The sequence below is a fragment of the Mastigoproctus giganteus genome, chromosome 3, assembly GCF_048544385.1.
Source record: "Mastigoproctus giganteus isolate SK-2022 chromosome 3, ASM4854438v1, whole genome shotgun sequence".
Lineage (NCBI taxonomy): Eukaryota > Metazoa > Arthropoda > Arachnida > Uropygi > Thelyphonidae > Mastigoproctus > Mastigoproctus giganteus.
This window is the reverse complement of record NC_143577.1, coordinates 49,593,578-49,619,904: the sequence shown is the minus strand read 5'-3', so window position 1 is coordinate 49,619,904 and position 26,327 is coordinate 49,593,578. Positions and strand designations below refer to the sequence as shown.

General features: G+C 35.2%; 1 protein-coding gene across 1 annotated transcript in view; it reads right to left on the bottom strand.

Moving 5' to 3' along the window:
- Positions 1-26,327, bottom strand: part of LOC150087940 (transient receptor potential cation channel subfamily M member-like 2) — a 409,197-nt gene that overhangs the window by 65,957 nt on the left and 316,913 nt on the right. The window contains exons 24-25 of the mRNA XM_090369284.1: positions 6,246-6,394; positions 1,634-1,776 (exon numbers count right to left, since the gene is read on the bottom strand). Of these exons, the coding sequence (XP_090225410.1) occupies positions 1,634-1,776; positions 6,246-6,394 (292 nt within the window). The remainder of the gene's footprint in view (positions 1-1,633; positions 1,777-6,245; positions 6,395-26,327) is intronic.

Below are 26,327 nucleotides of genomic sequence, written 5' to 3'. Positions count from 1 at the left end.
TGCCACTTCTCGGCCTAGATGGGCTGAGAAGTGGCAATTGAAGTTTAATCTAGATTGCAGTAGCACTCTGTCCATCCACTTTAAGAACTTGTCTATTCTTCCTTAAAATTATTCAAACATTTCCATAACACCAGATGGAAGTTTGTTACAACAATAAACTACATGCCTGATGAAGGCAAATTTCTGTACATCTAGCCTGCACCTAATCCTTCCTCAATTTGATTTATGCTCCTTATGTATGTAGTCTGAGAAACAGGAAGGATTCCATCAGCACTGAGCTCAATCCATTCAAAGCCTTAAACACTTCAATCAAAACCCCTTGCAGGTGCTTAGTCTCCAGATTTTTTTCTCCCCTCACTAATCTCATTGCTTTTATCTGTATCCATTGCAACAGCTCCACATCCTTCTTAAAACAAGGCTTCCAGACCTGTATGCAGTACTCAAGATGCGGTCTAGCCAATGCCTTATACAATGGGATAATCAGTTCCTTATCCCAGGTGGAAAAATTCCTACATACCATTGACAAAACCCCATGAGCTGTCCAGGCAACCTGTAATACATGAATCTTCCTGAAAAAAAAAAAAAAAAAAAGTATGGAAGAAACTCATTCTTATGGCATCTTTAACAAAAAAATATTGTCCCTAGAGAAAGTAAGCTTTTAGTTTTGAGATTTGATCCCAGGATTTATAACAGAAGATTTCGGAAAACCAAAGTATCTCACCAGAAAATTATCTCATTTTTTGTATGAACTGCAGTTCACGTATATTTTCATGCTGGGAACCACTATCAGTGCTATATAAATTATATTCAGAATTTGATAATGAAATTGTATTGATTGTTTTGGATGGAGAAGATATAAGTAGATCAAGTCTGTGTGTGTGACAGGTCTTGTAGCAAATGATAAATTTGGATATACAAAATATCCTTTTTAAATTTCAGTATTATAGCCTTACACTTCAGATAACAAAAAACAGTAATCATCTCTATGGTTTCTTGGTTCGTGGCAGAACTGGAAATAGCAAAAGGTGGAGACTTTTTCTTACTTCCTTTTCATTTGCTACAATTGTGCTGAACAAATTATTGCAAAATTTGTTATAAGCCAATGGGTTTATTTGGTCACCAAATTTCATTTTGAAATAGGTGCAGTTGCACTTTTAAAAATAAATTCTGTAATGTTTTTCTTCAATAATATGATCTTTCACTGCGTGTTCAATTCTGTGTTTTCTGTTTGCAATAGTAACCAGGAGGTTGCCAAAACTTTTAACAATAAAAAATGTATACCATTTTAGTGTATTTTATTCAAAAACATAAAATGGAAAATGGATACCATTTTTGATCTCAGTGTACAGAATTAGCCAGACCCCAAAGATGTTATAGGCCTGTGTTATTAATATAATAAAACTCTGTTATACTTCTTAATGATTTCGATATATCACAATTATATAAATCATATTCTACAAGTAGATTAATTTTTGTATATGACCATATGTTACACTGATTAAAAAAAATGAAATGCTAAGAAAATTTATTTGAGAAAATTTTACCTTTAGTTAGCACAAAATAATAAACACTTTCAATGTAAAGTAAGAAACATTAATGAGACAATCTAACAGTAATGAGACAATAATCTAACCTTCTGTTTTCTCAGCAAGATGCTTTATGTTTTCTAAATAAACTTGTGAATGACCAATCATGCTTTCTATTTCTCTTAGTCTTCCCTTTAGCTGCCGCAAAACTCTCTTTTGGTAGTCAACATCCTCAGTTATATTCATAATGCTAAAATGAAAATGAAATTATATTGTAATAAAGAAATTGAAACATTGTAATTAAATCTGAAAATTTCTTCTTTCTTCTTAAAAGGAGAATTTTCAGAATAAAAATTAAAATAAAGCAGCAAAGACTTTGTTACTTATATTAGCAGTAGAAGGAAAGGGTACAACCACATTGGTCAACTTGATGTTGATGGTTTAACTGTTGATGATCCTGTTCAGATTGCTGACAAACTGAATAGGTATTTTGCATCTACATTCATGCATGGGGCATGAATTCATGGGGTATGGGGCATCAGTTCTTTAGGGCAGGGAATGCAGAAGTTCATCAAAATCTAACAGAGCTAAATGATTTTGTGATAAATAAGAAGAAAGTGTGAGAGGAATTGTAGAAGCTTTACATAAAAAAGGTACCTGAAGTGGATGGTATCTATGCAATCATATTATGGGAGGCAGCAAAAAAGCAAAGATACTTAGGCAGCAAAGATAAATAATATAAAGTTGGAAATATATGAAAGAATAAAGGATTTCATCTGCCATGGCTCATCTTATCAGGAACCACAAGGCACTGGTGTCTGAAGCAGCCATGCCACAGGGCATTTCAATAACCTCTAACCTGCTCAAACAATCAGTTGAAAGTCTGTGGTCCTATGATATGCAAATCACTAACAAAGTATTTATTCATACCCTAGTGAAGTCAAAAGAACTAAAAGAAAACAAGATAGTCTCAATAGTAATGTGTGCATTCATGAAGTCAAAAATTATTTCTTTTTATTTCAACATAATGCAGCATTATGTGAGTAGCTCTTCTTAATGCTCAACAGCGCAAATTACTGAAATCAATTTCGATTCAATTAAGTTTACAAAAATGTCAAAATTAATTTTGCCAATATTTTATAGCAAGCATTTGAAATGGCAACCGTTAACATGATTTGAAAAGCAACCGTCAGAAAGGAATATATACATTTACTAGATCTTTCCATTAGGCAGAAAAAATTGCTCATCATTGCACTCTGCACTGAAAGTCCAGTCAAGGTCTGAACAAAATGCAACACTTCAGGAAATATGAGTGAGAAGCTACACAATCTACTGCAAGCTTTTGTTGTTAACTATGTCAAAAGCAGCCTACTGAAAGGGAGCCTCTTCACAAAATTATGTGAATGATATGAAGAAAAGAACAAATGATACTTTAATGCTATTGTGAAATAAGGTTCTCTCTCTCTCATGTCAAAGTACTTAACATGGTATTTACACTGAAAGTAGAAACAGCCATTTTCTAAGTGATAATAGCAATAATGATGATTCAAATTTATTTCATACACAAATTTTATTCAGAAACTGGCCTATTTAGCAGACAGTTTTTAAAAAATAAGAAATTTGAACAAATCATTGCAAGATATCAAATGAATATTCTAACTCAGAATGATAAAGTTAATGCACTTGAAAAAAAAAGTTGAATTATCAGAAAACATGGAACATAACATTTCCAAGTTTCTTACTTTTCATTGATATCATCCCAGCAATGAAGCAACAGCTAACAAAAACTTTTCACTAACTACTTGGATGCTTTCCAGAAACAGTTTTGGTTGAATTTTAAACACATCAATGTTTCAAAATCTGGATGGGTCAGAAACCATTTTCTGCTAACAATATCACCTGACTAACAACTTGCAGAGACAAGAGCATCAGCAACTTATGTACATATTCTGTGACAGCTTCTTAAAAGACATGTTTAAAGCAAATAAACTTCCCGAATTTTCGGTGCAAGTTAAAAATGAGTATCGAAGATTATAAGACAAAGGTGTAATAATTTTACTTCTTGTTGTGGCAACATATTTGTGCAAAAACTAGATTTTCTGTTGTTGCTATCCTGAAAACAAAACATCAGTTATGCCTGATAATGGAATAGGAACTTCAACTTGTCATTTCATTTCATTAATCATACCACAACTTGATAAAATGTGCACTAAAAAGCAAGCTCATTCATGACCTCCTTCCAAGGTATCACATTATTGATGAATAACACAGAACTTTCCTGAATGTTTCCAGAACTTTCCTGAATGGAGATGCTTATAGAATAATAGCTTTCCTCCTTCTTCCAGAGGTCAGGAATGATGTTATTTAAGGGTAAGCAATCCATTGTTAATCAGAAAGGTACCACACATTCTAATCAATTAAGACTTCTGTTCTGATAGCTGGCAGCCAACTTGCACATATTCTGTCATTGACCTCCAATGTAGTTCTTAACATAATCAGACCGATATCAGTCATTTTTCTCTAGCCTAATCACCTTGGGTCTGCTTCAACTGCAGGAGTACATGTCTTATTTGAAAAACCTTCAAGGCAAAGGACTGGAATGCTAAAAAAGTTTCCTTCGTTGCAATGAGACATGCCTCACATCCTGGTGTCAGTGAGTGAAGATGAGGTACATTACCTACTAACTCTTCTCTCAGGGCTTGATACTTGTGGCAATTAAACAAGACGTGTTCCCAGTCCTCTTATGTCCCACAAACACACACACTATGCATTCACTGACCCCAAAGGCATTTAATTTAGCAAAAAATTAGCTTTATCCAATAATAAAGAATGTATTGAAAATTTGGATTGAACTAGGCAGGCATATCTCTGCCAGCCTTGTCAACATATGGAAAAAACTAGGAATGGTGGGATAGCAGTGTCAAAGTCCTTTGACACTGCTATCCATCCCACCATTCCTGCCATAATCACACCAGGCAAGCCCATATCCACTTCTTTTCCTCCTTGTAGCTATGGTCACATTATTGCACATGGGTAAATATGGGCCAAATACATGGATGTGTATGCTACCATCCATGTATTTGGGTATGTCCAGAGTAGCCAATCATTTAGTATCAAATTCCACACGAGTGGCCCAAAGACAGCTCCCTGTGGACATCCCCAAACCACTCTCTTGGTAACAGTCCCACTGCTGAATTTGACCATAACAACTCAGTCTTGGAAATAATTGAAGAACCAGTTAATCATAAAAGAGGTTGTCATAGTAGTATCCAATGTTTTAATTTTTAAACAAATGACCAATTAACCTTTAGGCAAGGCTAGCTGTTTGAAAGTAGTACAATACCAGAGCAACTTGTTATAAATATAAGCTTGTTCAGTTGTGAGAATTAAAGCCATTGCACTATCAATGTGGTTTAAATCATGCTGGCTGCAAAAAACATGAAATTATGAATGGACAAGACAGTAATGCAAACAACTTATATAGTAATTTCTCTGAGTTCAGCTTTATAATATTATATTATATAAGCTAATCTCTCACTCTCTTTTAATGTTATCACTTATTTAGTAAACTTTTAATTTACTGCTCCATCAAATTGCAGCTATGTAGCTGGTCATACAGCACTTACATGGGCCGCTGGTGACTAGTGTGAACTCACTTCAAACAGCTGGGAGCAAGATGGGGGGGAGAGAAAGAAAGAGAGAGAGAGAGAGAGAGAGAGAGACTTCCCAATGTGGGTACAGCTGGGAAAAATGTATGCCTCATTAAACCTATAGTTAATCGCTTTCATAAACAGAAAAATACTTAGTGAAGCACATAAATAATAGACTTAACATACAAAGTTTTTTGCCACCATTATAACTAGATATACAGCTCATCAGATGCATGACTAAAGTAGGGAGAAAAACAAAAACAGGGCAGCTCAAGGTCACTCAATTTGCTTCTCACTCTGTACTAATGCAATGTATGAGGTGGCAAGGTGATCTTGAGCCTTAACAACTTGGTTTCGGTCTCTGTTTTTCACTCTGCTATATTATAAATGGCGGAAAAAATGAAACTTAATCATAGTTATGTGAGAAACTGACTGAATTAATAAAAGGAAAATGTTATATAAATTGATAAAGATTCCATATACCTTGTTAAAATCACTTAAAAAAGTAACTTTTTTTTTTATTCTCCAGTGCACAAATATTTTTTCTCTGAAGTACATTCAGTGATTCTCTCTGATATCGTATTAAGCATATATTTAAAACTGACATTACGGTACATGACAGCATTGGCTGTAACTATGTTTCTTGTCATTTGTTCACATTTATTAACTGAACTGTTATTTATATTTTAAATATAACTGACCATCTTTCAGTCATTATAGTTGGGCAGAGATATAAATAGGTTCAGTTTTTAGTGCTTAATATCAATTGAAATGCTTCTCCAAAACTTCCCAATCATTAGATATATCTCTCTAAAATCCAGAAATTCTTAATCCTCAAGTTTTCTGGATTTTAAAGAGTTTACTGCACTGGGAAGTATTTGATGGCAGATGCTAAGTAAGCTTTGCTTCTTTGAACCATTCTGCCATTTTAATATTATCAAATATCAATAAACCAGCTCTAGCAGATTCATACTGTAACTCAATCTTGTTTTTGATTACAGTGTGAATGAAGTAATACAATTAGGTTTATATTTCTTTACAACTATTTAAACTATTGCAGCAGACTCACACTTCAGTTTGTTTCTTGAGAAGATCCTTTTCTTCATTTTCTTCATCCTTTTTGCTACTAAAATCTTGTGCCAATTGTCGCCAATATTTATAATCTTTATCTGATAATTTATTACCTCTTCCAGGTTCAGCAGTTAGGGCAGCTACATCCTAACCAAGAATTAGAGAAAAAAAAAAGTTTGAAGAAAGTTTAGGTTCAAAAAAAGGTTTGAAGAAAGTTTAGATTAAAAAAAAAAGATGTATTCACTAAATTATTTTTTTTAATTTTAAGATCCTATATTATTATTATTAATACTGAAGATTTTATATTTTATTCTAAAATAAAATAAAATAAAGTTAGCTGTATCCCATTTCAATTACCAATATCTTATGACACAGTTTTGCAGCTTCAAGATAAAAAACATGACAATGTTGCAAACCTAAATTTCTGTAATCTCCAATAGACAGTAACAGGAAATATTGAGACACTGGAATGTTGGATAGTGATCAATCTTACCATCATAAAACAAATTTTAGACCATCGGAAATGAATTTTTACACATGTGTGTGATAGAATTAGAAAACTCTATTTACAATGTGCATTACACTAAAAAAAATACAAAAAAACATTTGCTATTTACATAATGGAATAAGTAATTTCAAATTAGAGTGAGATACCTATTTAGAGAATAGTTACACTACTTAAAATACTCATTTTGGAATGACCAAAGTCAGTTCTATCAAAGGCAATGGAGATGCCAGCAACCATGCTGATTCTACCCTCACCAATTAGACATAAACTCCTTACTAGGCATAATAACAATGTGCCAGTAAAATAAATATGGTATTATTATAATACCATAAATACCTGGTTACTTTTATGCTTCCTTACATGTATATTTATGTGGTTTCAGGAGTGGAAGCTCAGGAATGAGTCACATACAAACTCATGAAAGCATGACATTATTAGGGCAGCTACTGAAAATTAATGAAATGATAATGTGAGTTTTATGTAAGAAAATAAAATTTCATATTTTCCCACTATAAACTAGAGCGAAACTCTTATGCATATAAATATGGTATGAATTTGAGAATACAATCAGATCCCACTTTAAGCTACCCTATTTTACACTAATTCAAATTAACACTGTTCATTCTTGGACCAATTTTTTGAAAATTAAATAGCCAATAAAATATGTATATACATATTTCGTTGATATCATGTGACATAGTGTTACTGCCTGTCTTCTGTTGAGTTTCACTTTAATCAGGTGGCTGTGTTTGCCAAAGTTAACAGTTGCTTGTAGACATGTTCTCTAAGGACTTCTATTTTGGAAAATTAAAATAAATTTGTAAAAAAATTTTGTATACTAATTACTTGATGGCATTAACAAATTTAATAAAAAAAAAAAAAAAAAGAAAAGAAAAAGCATAACATTTGAACTTAAAATGGTCTTGAAGCTCATTGAAGTGGATGAATGTCAAATGGATGTAGGTCATTCTTTATGTTTTGTGACGAACTATTAGAACAATCATAAAAAATTCTGAAAAAAATAAAATCTTTGATAAGCGTGTGACTAAAATAACTGCAACAAAATACATATCAAAGATCAATCTGATACAGAAAATTGAGACTGTTAAACATATGTACTGAAATACAGAATCAAAGAAACATACCAATGAGCCACTTAATCATCATGGAAATGGCAATAAGCATATTTTCCCAACTTCAAGAAAAAGAGTGAAGAATCAAAAACCAAGAAATTTCAAGCTAGTCATGGATGGTTGTGCAGTGGCGCTGCCACTGCAACAATACACTTTTATATACAATACCGTTTACTGCAACACTAAAAAAATATAATTTTTTTTTGTATTTATTACTAAATTATATTTATTTCGTTTATCACTGTTAAACATATGATTTGTGTCTACAACCAATGTTATAAATGATTATATGTTATATAATATACTTGTATTCATAAGTCAACAGCCAAGTGATGTACCGCTTTGAAACTGACTCTTGTGGTTTAAATATAGCAAATAACCCATGCATATTACAATGTTTTGGAACTCTTCTCTACAGGCCAGAAGGATGAGTGAACAAACCAGAGAAACACTGGCTCCAGTTTCCTAGTTTTGTGTGCTTCTGTTAGTGTGAAGGATGATAAAGGGAAATTCACAGTATGTGTTGATTAATGCAAGTTTATTACCAGCAAGTTATATGGTAATTCAAGCATGTCCAATTGAGACCATGCAGAAACTGCATTAAAATTAAAATCGCTAAATCAGGAGTTTCTTAAACATTAAAATCCTTGATTTACTTTTTCATTAATAAAAATAATGAAATAAAAGGAAACATTAATTGAAGAACCAGACACAAGTTAACACATATTTGTTAACTTGTGTCCAGTTCTCTGATCTGTTTGCAAGTGTTTCTCCTTATGTAATTGTTTTTAGTATAATAGAGTATGTTGTTGTTTTTTTTTTTTTTTTTTTTTTCCCCCGCTGGCAAACTAGACCAAGAATTTTGGTATTTACAAAACATCGATTTAGCAATTTTAATTTTGATGCATTTATTTCTGGCATGTTTCCTTCACTGCATAGTCGCCATTGGACATGCCTAATATTCAGGGCTGTAGTGGAGGGTATAAGCCATATATATCTTATATATATCTAGAGGATATATATGTATATCCTCTAGATATATATAATATATCTCCTCTAGATTTGTATATAATATATCTTCTGGATTTTGTTTAGGTAAATAGTGTATACCTTCTGGTTTTTGAAAGACTTTAAAAAACAAATATTATTAAAATCTTTACTGAAAATTAAAATATAAATTTATTAGAATGAATTCTTACGCAATACTTATAGTTTTATTATTTTTAATATATATGCTGCATATATAAGTGAGTAAATATGCCGTGTATATACAGGGTTGTTAAAATTAAAGTATCCCTATGCAGAAGGCTTTGGAGTGAGTTCTAAGGCTCATACTGAAGAGAAATTTGGACAACAGGTACAGTAAAGAAAGTGCTCGGCATTTATTGGGGAAAAAAAATTTGTTACAAAATTTGTCACTGTGTCACTGTATGGCGTGTAACTATCTTAGTTACATTACATTACGTTTGTTAATTAGTTACATTATGCAAATAATGTAATGGAGTTACGTTATTTGCATAATCGTAAGTTATTGCCACAGCGCCACTACTCAGCTCTACTGTACTACATAAAAGCAAAGCAGTCTCTTCAAAATCATACAGTAGATATTTGCCTGCACTACAGCAGCAATGCCAACAACGTTGCAGGAAAAGGCGCTATTAGTGAAGCTGTACTATCAGAACAGCAACAATGCAGCTGCAACTATCAGAGAATTCCGGCATCAGAAGCGCATAAGGCGTGGACCTATGACTGTTTGTGCTGTCTGCAAAATGATTGCGAAATTTGAAGCAACAGAACATCTTGGTGTTCAATCAGGTAGAGGTTGAAAATGAGTAGACTCCTCTTGTGTTGAAGATGTGGCTATGGCTGTTGTGGATTTGTCAAGTTAATCTCCATGTGACAGTGCAAGTATGCCAGCTGTTTCTTGTGAAGTTGACATGCGTATTCCACTGTAAGGCTAGTAATGCGTCAGGTGTTGTGATACTATCCTTACAAGATGCACATGCTACAGCAGCTAAAGCATAGTGAAGCAGATATTTGTTTCACATACGCACTTCAGTTTCTGGCACGAATGACAGTGGATATCACTTGGCCGTGGAACATTCTTTGGAGTGATTAAGCCCACGTCTGCTTAAATGAACAAGTGAATACACACAACTGTCGCATTTGGGCAACAGAACACTCTCGAATTATCCAAGAGGTCACATTGCATTCTCCAAAAATAACAGTGTGGTATGGATTTACAGCCACATTCATGACCGGGCCATATTTTTTTGAACAGGTAACACCGACTGGACCCCCCGCACCTGTTCCGTCACTGGACAGCGATATTATGAAATGTTGGCAAATTTCGCAATACCAGAGCTGCAACAATGTGGGTGCCTTCAGGATACGATATTCATGCAAGATGGTGTGCCACCTGTCATCCACCGTTGTGTCCAAAGATTGCTAAGGCAACACTTTACAGACGAATGGGCCATCAGCTGTTGTTTCCAGACATCTTGGCTACCCTGATCACCAGACCTCACCCCATGTGACTTCTGGTTGTGGGGTTTTTTGAAGAACCAGGTGTATCGGGAAGGATGTCAAACTCTGGCAGATCTGAAGGACAGCATTAGATGTCATGTGTTGGCTATTCCCAGTTGACATGTTACGTTCTGCTGTAGAAAATGCTGTTCTTCGAATGTAAACTGTTGTTGACCAAAATGGAGGACACATTGAACAATTGTAGCACTGTTCAAGTGATTTGTATTGCCACAGCGCCGTATAGTGACAAATTCTGTAACTATATATATTTTTTTCAATAAATGCCGAGCACATTCTTTATTGTATCTCTTGTTCAAATTTCTCTTCAGTACAAGCCTTAGAACTCACTCCAGAGCCCTCTACATAGGGATACTTTAATTTTAACAGCCCTGTATATATATATTTAGACTTTTCTGTAATAAATAATAATAAAAGGTAAACAGGAAAATGTTTGAATGGAAAGGTAGGCAAAGTAAGTAAAGGGTCCCAGATCAGATTAATGCCATCAAATTACTGATTAAACATAACATCAGTCTGTAAAATAATTTTTTTTTTTTTTTTAAACCCCAAGCACGAGAGGTAGTAGAACCTATAGTACTTAGTACAGTGCTTGGGTTGGAGGTACAGAAGATGAAAGAAGATATTTATTGACATTGGACATGAATTTCTGTAGATTGTAATTTTCAGGAAATACATATGAAGGAAGGTTGTTCCAGAAAACAGAAGTTGATGAATAAATGAGGAAGAAGAAAAGAATTACAATGGTAAGTAAGATAAGGATTTAAGAGAAAGAATTTGAACAGTGTTTAAAGTACAATACTTTACAATAAAAGCTTTCAGAGAGAGTCCTAAGGTCAAATGAACTGAATAAGAGTGTATTAAGCATAATAAAAGAATTCAACATTAGCCTTTAGGCCAATAAAGAAGATGTAAGATGTAAGATAAAGAAGATGGTAAGATTTTAGCATAAAGGATTTAGAATAAAAGTATTCAGTATAAAAGTATACCCAGTGAGCCATGAGGCCAAAAGACTTGGATAGCCTAAGTTGGCTTAATGGAGGGTTACCAGACATCCTTGTTTCCGAGGACATGTCCTAGTTTTTAGGGTATCCTCAGACGTCCTTGAAGATTTTACACTTGCATCCTAGTTTTTTGCAATTTAAAAAAATTATCTCATCATAAAATGAATTTTCATTAAATATTCTGTGCATTGCCCCTTCTGTCAATACAACAGAATAAATAAAAACAATGCACTGGTTGCATTAAGTGGACTGTATTATCCCAAAATTACACAAATCAAATTATGACTTTGCTACCAAGCTTCTCTCTCGAGCTCAATGGCATTCCAATGAGATCAGAAACCTCTGCAATGTGAATTAATTAGCAATCAAGCAATCAATGGAGGAACATTAGAAATAAAATAGGAACAAATAGTGTGAATAGTATTTTGTTGGTTACTTATAATTTGAAAATGGATTGCAAACCATTTTATAATTATTTACTTTGTAATCCAAACTTACTGAAAATGATTGGCAGTAATGATAAATATGTATTGTAATTTTTTAGTAATAAATATAATTTTTAAAATGTTCTCTTTTAAAATGTGCACTGCTAATAATACAAATCCTCATTTTTAAAACTAAAATGTCCTAGTTTTTTTCCTATTTTGTGCTAGCTTTTGAATTCTAGATTTGGTAATCCTAGTTTAATGTTAAACTCAATAAATAAACAAATAATTAATAATAAAATAAATGCAAGTAAAATAAAATGATGATAACGAGGTAAATTACTGATATTAGTATACATTGAATGGTATGTCGACAAGGGCTAGCACCAATCAATACTTTGCAAAAGCTATCTGTTTCTGTTTGTTATCTGCTAGTTTAGCTAGGTCCAAATGATCTAAAATTATACAAATTATATTAAAATTTAGCAATGTAATAATAATACAAATCAATTACAAATTATATTAAAATAAAAATAAAATTATATATATACACAGGTATATGCCATATACCCTCTGGAATTTGATTAAGCTCAATATGTATGCACAGTATACTCTCTGCTTTTCATAACATTCATAGAGTACACCTTCTGCTAATTTTACGACTACAGCACTGCTAATATTACCAGCGAATTTCCATGTAACTCACTGGTAATAAACTTGCAGTAAGTAACATGTAGTGTGAAGTGCCTTTTATCTTCCATCATTTGATTTCACTATGTAATGCTTTCAAAAATCACATAAGGCTTCTGTTAGCATTTATTCATGAGTAAGATCATTTATTAAAATAATAAAAAAAATCGTTGCTGTTATATGATAATAAATTCAGAATTAACCGATTAAGCAGCCTACTACCAGATTTAAATATTGTGGAAAGCACTGTTTTAATGTTTTTTTTTTTTTTTTTTTACTTTGGTACTATCAGTTGAAATCACTAGTCCTACTGGTGTGGTGAAGCAGGGAGTGCTGATCATCATTGTGCAAGATTTTTCTGTTGCATTAAAAGCAATCATGGTAATTGTTCTCCCAAATTAGTTTTAAACACTGATGAAACTGCTTTAAATTGGAAACAAATGCTGTCATGCACTTTCTTATCCCAAGGAAAAAAGTATACACTATGATTTCAAAGCAGCCAAAGACTGCCTTTGTTGTGCAAGTGCATATGCTTCAGGAGATTTAAAACTAAGAACCTTTCTTATCTACTGTTTACAGGCTGATTCCTGTGTTCTGACAGGCAGATGATATCAGAACCTATATCAGAACTTGCACATGGTCATTATTGCTAGGGTTACTAATCCCACCTTTGTGAAGGTGCAAGCATGTAAGCAGAGGATTTGGTTGTCACAGAATGACCAGACTTAGCTGAAATTTTATCCATTTGAGTCAAGTGTCACCTGAACATCAGTTCCGTCAACTTTTTAAACTCCCAGTTAAGAAGCCATCTTAAATACGTAAGAAAACGCCTGTATTGTTATTTAATTTATTTTAATTTTCAGATTGCTCAAAATGACTAAACATAGAGTACATCTAACCCTCTCCTGAACCCAGTCTTTTTAGAATGACCACTTCAATTTCCAATCAAATTTTCCAATAGCTTTTCACCTTTACATTATAGCACTAGCTGATTCACTTGATCACTTTGAGGCCATTTAAAAAAAAAAAAAAGAAAAAAAGAAGTGATTAATTTTAGTTCACCTACACAGTAAACTAAAATTAATCACTTGGATATAAAATGCACAAATAATACATAAACCAAGACCTAACTGGGTAAACAAAAGTAAACTGGGCTAAGGTAAAGAAATCTAACACGAGAACGACAAGAAATGTTGGATAACTTACGTGGAAAATTAGTTTCCCGAAACCGGACTTTAGCGCTGCGCACTCAGTAAACAGATGGTAGGTGTTATCGGTCTGGAGCCAAAATCGGAAATAAAAATACAGTTATAAAAAAAATAATTTTTTTATGAATGTATTTCTAAATATGACTGTGATTCTAAAGAAAAAAGGTTAGGTTATCCCTCCACTTCAGGAGGGGTTCAAGCTCCCATGGGATTCGAGTGGAGGTAATTGAATAGTGTTTACCGAGTGAGCAGCGTTAGAGTGCCATATCAGGAAACTAATTTTCCACATAAGTTATCCGACGTTTCTTGTCGTTCTTGTGTTGGCTTTCTTTACCTTCGCCGTAAACTGAAACAGCACTGTTGAGTGAGTGTTGCAGCTAAAAGCAACTCCCTGTTGTTGTTATTATTATTATTATTAGCTATATGGTGCAAGGAAGCCTGAGGCTTATGCTGCACCAGCCAAAAAAAAATTCCCTAATTACCCTGAGAGAGAGAGAGAGAGAGAGAGAGAGAGAGAGAGAGAGAGAGAGTGTCAAAAGTAGAAGGGAATCACCAAGAAAGAGAAGAATGATGATATCCAGCTCAGGACCCTGGGTGTGCTAAGCCCATACTCACAAGATGTGAGCCCCTGGGGTTATTTAGGAAACAATAGGTTCTAAAGAAATTTTATAAACATCTCAATAAACTTCAGTTAATTAGAACTCTCAAGTGGACTCTTTTTCCATAACACTTCCAGGTGAGAGGATGTATAAAGTGTATATTTTTGCAATATGCAAGAAGGTTCAGTAACTGATTTGATATACAGGGTAATTCTAAATTATTGTTGGAGTTTCTGTGGCCTATAATTTTCAAAACAACAAAGTAAAACTGCTTGTTTGCAGAATATGAAAGTGTAACTCAAAAAGTTTTATTTGGCAATGCTGTACTCGCCACATTGATGTCTGGGAGATATTGACAGCATTACTTCAAAATGGCTGTTCAAATGACTGTTCAAGAGAATGCAATGTACGTACTTTGGTTTTTTGAAACAAAGTCCGTTATCACAACGCAACTTCATTACAGAATTCAGTATGGAAAAGATTCACCTTCAGATAATGCTATCAGACATTGATTAAAGCAATTTCAAGACACTGGTAGTGTTCTGCAGATTGCAGAACATTACCAGTCTCTTGAAATCAACATCTTCCTGCGAGCACTTCACAGGAAGATGTTGATCGAATCCATGAAGCGTTTTCTCAAAGCCCACTCGAAGCCCACAAAAATCAACTATATGAGCTTCTTTGCAGTTAGGTATACCACAAACGACTGTTTGGAGGGTTGCTCATAACCGCCTTCACCTCCATGCCTATAAACTGAAGATTGTGCAGGCTTTAAAGCAGAACGATAAACCCTGGCGTTTCCAATTTGCCCAAGACATTTTGTCAAATGTCGAAGCTGATGAAAATTACCTTCGGGGATGGGGATTTAGTGATGAAGCAACGTTTTACATATCAGGGAGGGTTATCATCATCAGCCATTTTCAATCCACTGCAGGATGAAGGCTTCTCCAGCAACTTTCCAGTTCCTTCTGTTTTGAGCACTGGCCATCCATTTACTACCCACAAACTCATGAATTTCATCTATCCATCTCCGCCTTTGTCTTCCAGGTTTTCTTCTAGCTCCTCTTGGGTACCATTCTGTTATTTTCTTAGTCCATCTGTCATCATATCTTAGAGCTATGTGTCATGCCCAAGACCATTTTAGTTCTTTAGTTTTGATAAGAATGCCCTTTACTTGAGTTTGCTGTCTAATCCATGTGTTTCTTTTCTTATCTAACAGTCTGATTCCCAATATAATTCGTTCCATTCTTCGCTGTGTAGTTCTCAGCTTCTCTTCCATTCTTTTGGTGAGTGCCTAAGTTTCACTTCCATAAGTCATGGTGGGGAGTATACATTGGTTCATTATTTTACATTTCAGACAAATTGGGATATTGCTCCTCAGTATGTGACTATATTTCCTGAATGCTGTCCAACCAAAACGTATTCTTCTCTTAACTTCCAGCCATTTATCATTATTATAGCTGATGACTTGTCCGAGATAAGTATATGACTCCACCTTTTCAATTACTGCTCCTTCAATCATTATTTCCCTTTCTGTAGCATACTTGTTCATCATTACTTTTGTTTTAGCCATATTCATCTTTAAACCAAAATCCTTACTAACTGTGCATAACTGATTAAGATTTTCCTCTAATTCTTTGGGATCATGGCTTATGACCACAATGTCATCTGCAAAGCGTAAATGGTTTAGGTACTCTCCGTTCACATTGACTCCTTTCTGCGACCAGTCTAATCTTCTGAAAGCTTCCTCAAGGCAGTAAACAGCTTCAGAGATATTGTGTCTCCTTGTCGAACTCCTTTCTCGATTTTAAATTTCCTACTGTCTTTGTCTAGTCTAATAAAGGAGATAGCACTCTCATATATTTTCTTCAAAATCATAATATGTGGGGTATCTATGCCTTGTCTTTCCAGTGCCCAAAACATTGCCTTATGCTGTATGGAGTCAAATGCCTTTTCATAATCCACAAATGCCAGGCATAATGATGTTTTATATTCATTTGCTTTCTCTATTAGCTGTGATATTACATGAAGGTGATCCATAGTTGAGAATCCTGTCCTAAAGCCAGCTTGCTCTTTCGGTTGATTCTCATCAAGTATTCTTTCTAATCTGTTAGTAATGACCCTTGTGAACAACTTGTAGATGTGGGATAACAAGCTAATTGGTCTATAATTTCCAATTTCTGATTTATCTCCTTTCTTATGCAGCAAAACTATGATTGCATTATTCCACTGCTTAGGCGTCACACCTTTTCTAATGCACTTTGTGAAGAGCCTTGCTAGTTTTTGTGTTGTCTCTTCCTCCCAATTTTAACAACTCTACAGTAACTTCATCTTCCCCCGGGGCTTTCTGTTCTGATTCTTCATTTTCTTCAATGCATGTTCTACCTCATCAGGAAGAATATCGGGTATGTCGTATGTGTTGCTACTTTGCAATCCATCTTCCTCACTCCTGGCATCATTCCCTCGCTCCTGGTATAATTCTCTATAGCAGTCTTCTGATATTTGAATTATGCCTTCTCTGCTGTTTATAAGTACACCATTGCTATTCTTCAGTTTCAGTATCATTTGTCTTTCTGTATTACTGCTCAAGGCTGCTGATTTAAATCCTTTGTTTTCCTTTAATGCTTATTCTACTTTTCTTGTGTTAAATCTTCTTATGTCCTCTCTGAGTCTCTTTCTAATGGCTTTGCAAACTCAGTATACTCAATTTTTTTCCTTGTCAGGGTTTATCTTGCTCTTCATTTTTCGCCTTCGGTTCATCATATCAAGTGTTTCTTGACTAATTTTTTCTTCTTTGGATTTCTTTTTCCCTATAGGATTCTTGGGCTTTATCACTTTCAGAAAGTTGTAATATTCCTCGTCGATATCTTGGTCTTGAGCAGTCTGCAGAAGCTCAAACCTGTTCTTAAGTTCCAGTGAATACTGCTTTTTCTCCTCTTCTGTTATCTCAAAGACCTTTGTATTATTTACTCGTGTCAGTTTTTTCCTTTCCTTTCCTACATCTATATCAAGTGTATATTTTACCATTCTGTGATCACTTCCAACATTTACCTTATTTAGGACGGTAACATCATTCACAATATATCTTCTGTTAGTGAGGATGAAGTCGATTTCATTAGTTGTTAATCCATTTGGACTCTTCCATGTCCACTTTCTATTCACCCTTTTCTTGAAAAAAGTGTGAGGGTAAATCGTCATAACTGAAGAATATGGGAATCAGAAATCCCTCTCACCCTTCGAGAATTTGTAAGAGATAGTCCAAAGGTCAATGTCTGGTGTGCTTTGTCATGTTCGGAAGTTTTGGGGTCCTTTTTCTTTGCGGAAAAAACAGTGACAGCGGTGACCTATCTGGACATGCTACAGCTGTATCTGTTACCCCAGTTGAAAAATCATCAGCCAAATGTGGTGCTCCAGCAAGATGGTACACCAACAACTAACTTAAAAAAAAAAAAAAAAAAAAACCACATCTGTCAAATTCATCTGTAGAGTCTATTGTTCTCCTAAATCCACTAATCACTTGGAATTCTGACTTCCTTTCTTTGAAACTTGACTTTCTCCAGTCCAACTTCTCTAATATTGAGGTAACTTTCCTTGGTGATTTTAATGTTCACAACTCCAGCTGGTGTGTTTTCTAGTCACACGGACCCAGTTGGTAAAGATGCTGAAGCTTTTGCAATTATTATTAACGACCTTGCACAGATTTTTCATTTACCTACCAGAATACCTGACAATCCTAACCAAGCAGCTAACATGCTTGACCTTTTTTTTCCCACAAACAACCCTTCTAAGTATACAGTCAAGGTGAGAAGACTTATAGGCATCTCAGATCACAACTTAGTGATGATCTTCTCCAATGGAGCCTTTTGACCTTTCTCTCATTGCCATTCCCAACCTCTTGTCGTTTGGCATTACAGAAATGCAAAATGGGATGATCTGCGAGATTTATTTTCTTCTTTGATCAGATCATGTCAATGATATTATTATTGCAGGGATGAAATCCTTTATTTGCACTCCACCTTAAAATCTTGTCCTTTATCTAAACCTTGGTTTTCCAATAAATGTGCTAAGGCTGTTCAAAATAAGAATGTTGCATATAGCAATTTGCTTGTATCCAAAATTTCCAGGTTCCCTTTCTGCCTATACCAAAGCTTGCAACAATTGTAAAAAAACAGTTATTAATCAGTCCAACCTACTTGAACAGGCTAAAAATAGAACATTTTCATCTTGTCCAGATGGCAGTTGAGTGTTCTGGTCTCTTGCCAAAACTATTGGTTGCAACTTTTGTCCATCTCTATTCCCACCTCTGTCAAAACCAGATGGTAACACTCCATTCAATGCCTCCTGTGTTTTCCTTTCAAAGGATGTCAGAGGGATTTTGATCAATCTTAATGCTACGAAAGTTCCAGGTCCTGATGGTATTTTGCCACTTATTCTCAAAACCTGTGCTGCTGAACTTACCCCTGTTTCTGTGTTGCTTTTTTCACTTTCTTATTCCAAAGGTGTTTTCCCTTCTGCTTGGAAATTTGCTCATATCCAGCCAGTTCCTAAAAAGGGTGACAAATCCTTCCCATCTAATTATTGTCCCATCACTAACTTCTACTCTTAAAAAAGTAATGGAGAAATCAATTAACATCCAACTCTTAAACTATCTATAAACCTTCCATCTGATCAATGATTGCCACTGGTGTCAATCATTGATCAGATGGAAGTCGATCCGCTGGTGATATTCTGGCTTATGCTACCCATCTATGAACAAATAAAAAAAAAATTTTTTTTGAAATTCAAGCAACTGCTCTTGACATTTAAAGGCTTATGATCATGTTTGGCATAAAGGTCTTCTAAATAAGCTTCTGTCTGTTTTTTCCAACTGTTTTTTGTAATTTTTGTAATTGGACATCCAGTTTTCTCTCTGATCATTCACTGCAGGTGATGGTAGATGGCTCTCTGTCTTCTAACTTCTCCTGGTTCTAACACTGGTGTTCCCCAAGGTTCAGTTCTTTCTTCCACTCTTTTCCTCTTATATATTAATGACCTTCTTCCATTGACCAGAAATTCTATCCCTAGTTTGCCGATGATAGCACATTGCATTCCACCTTCTAGTTTGAGAAACTTGGCCCTGCACAAATAGCTTCAATTTCTCGAATATCCACTACAAATTCCTTAAATGCTGATCTCCAGGTAATTCTCCAGTGGAGCAAAGATAACTTAGTTGATTTCAATCCTTCTAAAACTCAGTCTGTCTTATATCTCGTAATAAGGATACTTCTGCTTATATGCTTATGTTCAATGACACTGATTTCTAGGCAGGATCATACACTGGTATTGGGGATTACCCTGACTTTTAATTTATCTTGGCATAAACACATTACAAATATTGCTTCCTCTGCATCTAAAAAACTGGGTTTTCTCTTTTTTATTTACCTAAATTACAATATTTATCTAAATAAAATATATTACAAGTTGATTTCATATAGAGAACCATATTTAGGAGTATCGAGATACAAAAAAATAAATGCCAGTCTGGTACCTTTTTAAAACCCTATAAAATCTTGCCAGGCCAAATAACTGATTTGATGATGTCTCATATATCAGAAGAGGAAGAACATTTTCAGATAACAGAACAGGTGTTAATTTGTTATATTTTGATCTATTTTAATAAATATAACTCCACTCTTAATATTTCCAAAAAAAAAATTATTTGAGATTAATATAAAAAGGAAAAAATAAATGAGAGCTTCTAGTTTATGACATTACGATTGTGTTCTGGACCCATCAGTGGTTTAGAAAAGGTCCGAGATCTGACCACCAATACAGACAGCAGGAACTCTGCAGTTTTTATTATTATTATTATTAATATTTTTTACCCATTGGAGTTGTAGTTATTTGGTACCAGGCAGAAGTTCAGGTTTTTCATCCCACAAACATGCCAACCCAAGGAAAACATAATTCTACAGAAATAATAAATAATTTCCTTAGTGGTGTGTGTGTGTGTGTGTGTGTGTGTGTGTGTGTGTGTGTGTGTGTGTGTGTGTGTGTGTGTGTGTGTGTGTGTGTGTGTGTGTGTGTGTAAAGAAGTGGCTTACAAGGCAGATTAAAACTAACTAAAGAAACAATTGCATGGAATTAATAAAAAAAGATTCTATTCTGATAAAGATACATTTACCAACTAACCTCTGGATTCCAAAACTTTCATGATGTGTATATATACTCTATTTTATTTTTTTTAAATGTATAGTATATGATTAGTAAGGAACATCCTAGTTTTGATATTTATAGTTTGTACTAAATTTATTTTCAATAAATAGATTGCCAAATCTAGAAACTGTAGTTGGTATTAGAAATACAAAGTTACTAGAAGTTAAATACATGGAGCAAAAATTAGTTTTCAGTAAGTTTCTGACGTGATACTTCATCTAGTGGTAAAATTTGAATTTGTACTTAAAATGTGTCCTATAAAAGGTACCAAGATATTTATTAGAGAGAAAAAAAGGTTTTCCTGTAATAGCACTAGTACCTTCCTATTAAGAAATATAAGGTGATCTAAATGTCAGGAAATCCAAATTTTTATTTGTTCCTTAATAAGAGATAAAGAACTTTGCGAAAATAAGAAATATAGTTTAAATTTGCACAAGGAAGATAAATTACAGTAGGTAGAGCAAAATGTCAGGTGCCAACAACCAGGTATAGCCACTCAATGACATATGGTGGGGCCTAAAAAGTAATATCACTTAGTTCATAACCCCAGCAGCAGATGGGACAGTAAATTCTAATTAGGTTCTTTGTGCAACTAATAGTTTAAACTTAATAAGTGCATTTTAATGTTTCTGTGTGGTTGTTCATTTAAAAGTTACGTTATTTTAAATGGAAGCATCTTTGAACATGTAGTTATTGAGTTTCTGACTGCTGAAAATGTTAGACTTGTCAAACCCTGCATAATTCTGGATTCACCACTACGACCTGGAAAACAAAAGACAGTCTAAAAGATTTTACCACAAAACATCTCCATGTCCAAAAAAAATTCACAGCTCAAGCATTAGTTGGTATATGATTAGTAAGGAACATCCTAGTTTTGATATTTATAGTTTGTACTAAAACTATAAATATATAGTTTTAGTACAAACTAATAGTTTTAGTCAAGTGAAGTTGACTATTCCTTGGGGCTTTGTTACCTAAACCAAATTTTTGGCAAAAGGGATTACTTTAGTCAGGTACATTGACACACTAAACAAGCCCAAAAAATAAAATCAAACCAGTAAGACATGACAATACAGCACTGTTGTTTCAACACAACAATGCACACAGCCTCACTGCAGCAATGTAACATTTATGCAACAATTTCACCACTGGGATGTGACGATATTCTGTATCCTTTCTACAGCTTAGATTTGGCCCCAAGCAAAAGGATGCCATCATCTTTCTCATACTTATTGTATAATTTATTATTAATATAAACTTTTTCTCCTTTATAGGTTTTTTTTCCACCCAGTGAGAGGTACTGGTAACAAGTGCATGGAGTGGGTTCTGTCCGGTTATTATTATTATTATTATTACTGTTGGTTAAGGAAATCTCTCTTATTATCCTGCAAGTATTCAGGATTGCAGCTTTCTGAAGTTCCACGTAAGAGTTCTCTGGGAAGCCTATTACTGCTAGAGTCTTATGGAAGCTCTTTGGTACCATGCCTAGGAGTTGACACTGATCAGGATGCTCATTACTTTTTTTCCATATGCCACATTTCTTTGACTTCCTGTCTTTTGTCTGTTTATTTCCTGATCTCTACTTTGTAGGTTTTCTGGAGGTTTCAGGTGTTGAGCAATGCTATGTCAATCAGATAAGTAGCCCTTTCCTTCTTATCAAGGGGTTCGAGTCCGTGACCACCAAATACGGAGGGTGCGGAAAGGTCAGGGAATGACCACCGCATATCCCCGAAGCAATATGGCCTTAGTTGCTAATGCTCCTAAAAACCAAATAACAAACAACAAACCTTCTTATCAATGAGAATTACATTTGGTGTGTTTTGCAGGATTGTCTTGTCTGTTATTATGGCAAGGTCCCAGTATGAGTAGGAGGTCTCAAGTATGGCCTGAGTTTTGCACTCATAATATGGTACACTTTCTTTGATCAACTGGTATTTTTGCACTAGCTTCTTATGTATTATCCTGGTGCCTGGTGGTGTCTCTTAGTGTACTCTGTCTGGATGATCACCCTACATCTTGTGATGATGGGCTGGATTGTCTCGGGGACCAGGTGGCATCTTCGGCATGCATCTGTCACTCCATGGTCTTTGGCGATATATTTCCTGTAGCTTCTGGCATTGATTACCTGGTCTTGGATGGCAATAATGAATCCTTCAGTCTCGGGACAGAGCTTCCATTGGAAGCTATCTTATCTATGTAGTCTTGATGAAGATCACTGTAGTGTGCCACAGAGTGCCTTCATTGCCACTCTTTCTGCTTTTGTTTCTTCTATATTTTTGAGTGGGGTCTCTATGTCAAGGTTGAGTGATGTCTGCCATTTGTCTATCTTCCTTATGGTTTGGTAGATTAGTGCTGTTTTTCCTGGAAATAATCCTGCAGGTTCTTAATCACGTTTTTCTGTTGTTTAATGAAGTGAGTCAATCCCCTCCCTCCTTTCTGGTCTATGGTCAGTTTCTTGATGGCCGACTTTGGGTGTTGAGGGCAGCTTTTGGCCATTATTATCCTGGTCAATCTCATGATCTCCTCTAGCTCAGTACTAGTCCAAAATATGATCCTGAAGGCGTGCATTAGTACTGAGACAGCATAGGTTTTTATGGCTGTAACCATGTTTCCACCATTCAGCTTTGATTTTAGCAGGCTTCTCAGAGTCTGATGGTATATCTCAGTCAAGCAGGCCTTGATCTCCTTGTGTTCTAAGTGGCGAGCCCAGATCACCCCCAGATATCTGTAGGCCTCTCCCTCCGTCATTGCTTCAATCTCTTCACCAGTCTTCAGCTGACTGGATGTCTTTGATTCAATCCACTGGTTTTGCATTTGTCTAGGCTGAATTGCATTCTGATGTCAGTGCTGGAGTCTTTGGTGATCTGGAGTAGATGTTGGAGTTGATTCTCAGATGCAGTATAGAGTTTGATTTCATCCACATATAAATCAGGAGAGGTTGTACAGGTTCTTCCTCCCTTCTTTTAGGGTATATTCATACTTGTTGCTGTTATTGAGCATGGTGGACAGTATGTGGAGTGCTAGACAGGAATCATAGTGGGCTCTCTGGAAGATTCCTTTTCTGATGGAGATCAGTGAGGTTCTGATGGTCTTGACCTTTTTTTTTTTTTATGAAAACCCCAAACACAAGAGGTATTAGAACCTATAGTACTTAGTACTGTGCTTGGCGGCACGTGTTCGGGGCGCCTCCGTAGCCAGGTGGGCAGGAGCAGCAGTGTGTAGCACACGCTTCTTGATTAGACCGGGGTTCGAGCCCATGATCACCAAATACGGAGGATACAGAAAGGTCAGGGAATGACCACTGCATATATATCCCTGGAGCAATAAGGCCTTAGTTGCTAATGTTCCAAATAACAAAAAAAAAAAAAAAAAAAACCAGCGCGTGTTCGGACTGTTTTGAAAGGGAGAGCAGGAATTATAGAAGCCAATTCGAAAGAACAGTGCTCATAGAAGTATCTGTAGAAAAGGCATGCAGCAGAAACAGTATGTCTATGAGAGAGAGAGAGAGAGTGGAGAGACTCTGTTGAGTCATTAATTAACCTTACTGCCCTCTTCTGAATGGAATCTACAGGCCTGAGAGAGGTTTTGGGACACTGCCCCAGATATGGGAACAATATTCCATAGTAGGGCAGATTTGAGATTTATACAGAGTGAACAGCTGTTTTGAAAAAAAAATAACACCTAGAGAGAAAAAAAAAACCAAGTTTTTTAGATGCAGAGGAAGCAATATTTGTAATGTGCTTGTGCCAAATTTGTTATTTGTTATTTGGTTTTTAGGAGCATTAGCAACTAAGGCCATATTGCACCGGGGATATGCGTTGGTCATTCCCTGACCTTTCCGCATCCTCCGTATTTGGTGGTCACGGGTTCGAACTTGTGCCAAGAGAGAGAGATTAGAAGTCAGGGTAATCTTCAAAAGAGATATATCAACTTGCCTAGAAATCAGAGTGTCACCAAAGATAAGCATAGGAGCAGAAGAATAATTTTTGCAAGATATAAGACAGGACTGAGTTTTAGGATTGAAATCAACTAAGTTGTCTTTGCCCCACTAGAGAATTACCTAGAGATTGGCATTTAAGGAATTGGTAACAGATATTTGAGAAGTTGAAGCTGATTGAGCAGAGCAAGGTTTCTCAATACTGGAAAGTGGAATGCAGTGTGCTATCATCAGCAAAACTATGTATAGGATTTCCAGTCATTGAAAAGAACTGAACCTTGGGGACTTACCAGCATTAGTGGAGAAGTTAGAAGACAGAAAGCCATCTACCATCACCCTCAATGAGCGGTCAGAGAGAAAACTAGATAACCAATTACAAAAAGCAGTTGGCAAACCATAAGATGGAAGCTTGTTTAGAAGACCTTTATGCCAAACACGATCAAAAGCCTTTGAAATGTCAAGAGTGACTGCTTGTGTTTCACCAAACTTTTCCATTGAATTTGTCCATAAATGGGTAACATTTATGGACAAATGTTACCCATTTATCCATCAAAAATCTACAAAACTTGATGGTGGTCCTCCATTTCCTTGTGGTTGCTTCTAAGAAGTGTGTCAGTTCAGGTTGACTTTGTAGATCTTCACTGTCTCTATCAGTCAGCTACAGGCTATAGAGTCATAGGCCTTCAGTATTTCATGTAGGTTGTGGACAACTTCCAATACTTCTTGTAGGCTTGCTCCATAACAGCCGTGTCAATGATCAATTGCTCCTTGCATCCTTTGCTCAACTGCTTACAACCCTTCTGCTGTCATGATGTTTGGTCATGATGTTCTGGCTCTCCAAATGGTCTGATATCTTCTTAGTTATGTAGGTATTAAGGATTTTGTACATTGTTGGGAGACAGAAGATCAGTCTGTACTTCGTTGGGTTTGTGGTGTCTTCATCCTTAGCCTTCAAGTAGGTGATTCCTTGAGTCAGAGACTACGGGATTGTGTCAGGGTGCCTTATCATCTGGATGAACTGCTTCACTATTTGCCTGTGTGTGCAGGTACCAGTAGTTGTGGATGTTATCTATTCCTGGGGTCTGCCAGTTGTTGTACTTCTTGATCAACTGTTGTACTTCTTTCTCCCGAATTTTCCATTCATCTCTTGTACATCCTTGGTTTTCTTCCATTCTAGATCTATCCAGGGGGCATAGCCATTGTGGCTTATTATTATTATTATTAGCCACAACAAATTATTATTATTATACTATTAATGATATTAATATGAGAAAGATGATATCACGAGATACCATCTTACTCGTTTGCTTATACAGTACAGTGTCAAAAATCCGAACACCAATAATTCAAAACTTCAATAATCTGAATGAGCCAGCATTTATTTATTTTTTTTATGCTGATGCCATAAAATAATTACAGTAAGTGCTGGTTATTGTGATCATGTTTGCATGAATTGAATTTTGATTCTATTAAACGGCAATTCTAATAAGCAAAAATTGGAGAAATTTTATCCACAGGCTATAAAAATGAAGATTTACACTTTTATCACCTTATCAATTAACAAAATTAAATGATTCAGGAAAATCAACAAACAAACTGGATGCTGGATTGATCGACAAACAAACTGAATGCTGAATCAACAAATGATCAATAAACTGAATGCTATCCAACTCAACTACTCTTTCTGACAAGAGTAAGAGATCTGGGAGCAAAGAAATGAAATTTGAAAATGGTGCAGCAAGAAATAAGTAATTATTTTCGTTAAAGGCCCTATACGTATGTGTTATCATGGCCGAAAAGTTCCATTTGTACCTATGAATGAAAATACATAGGTACA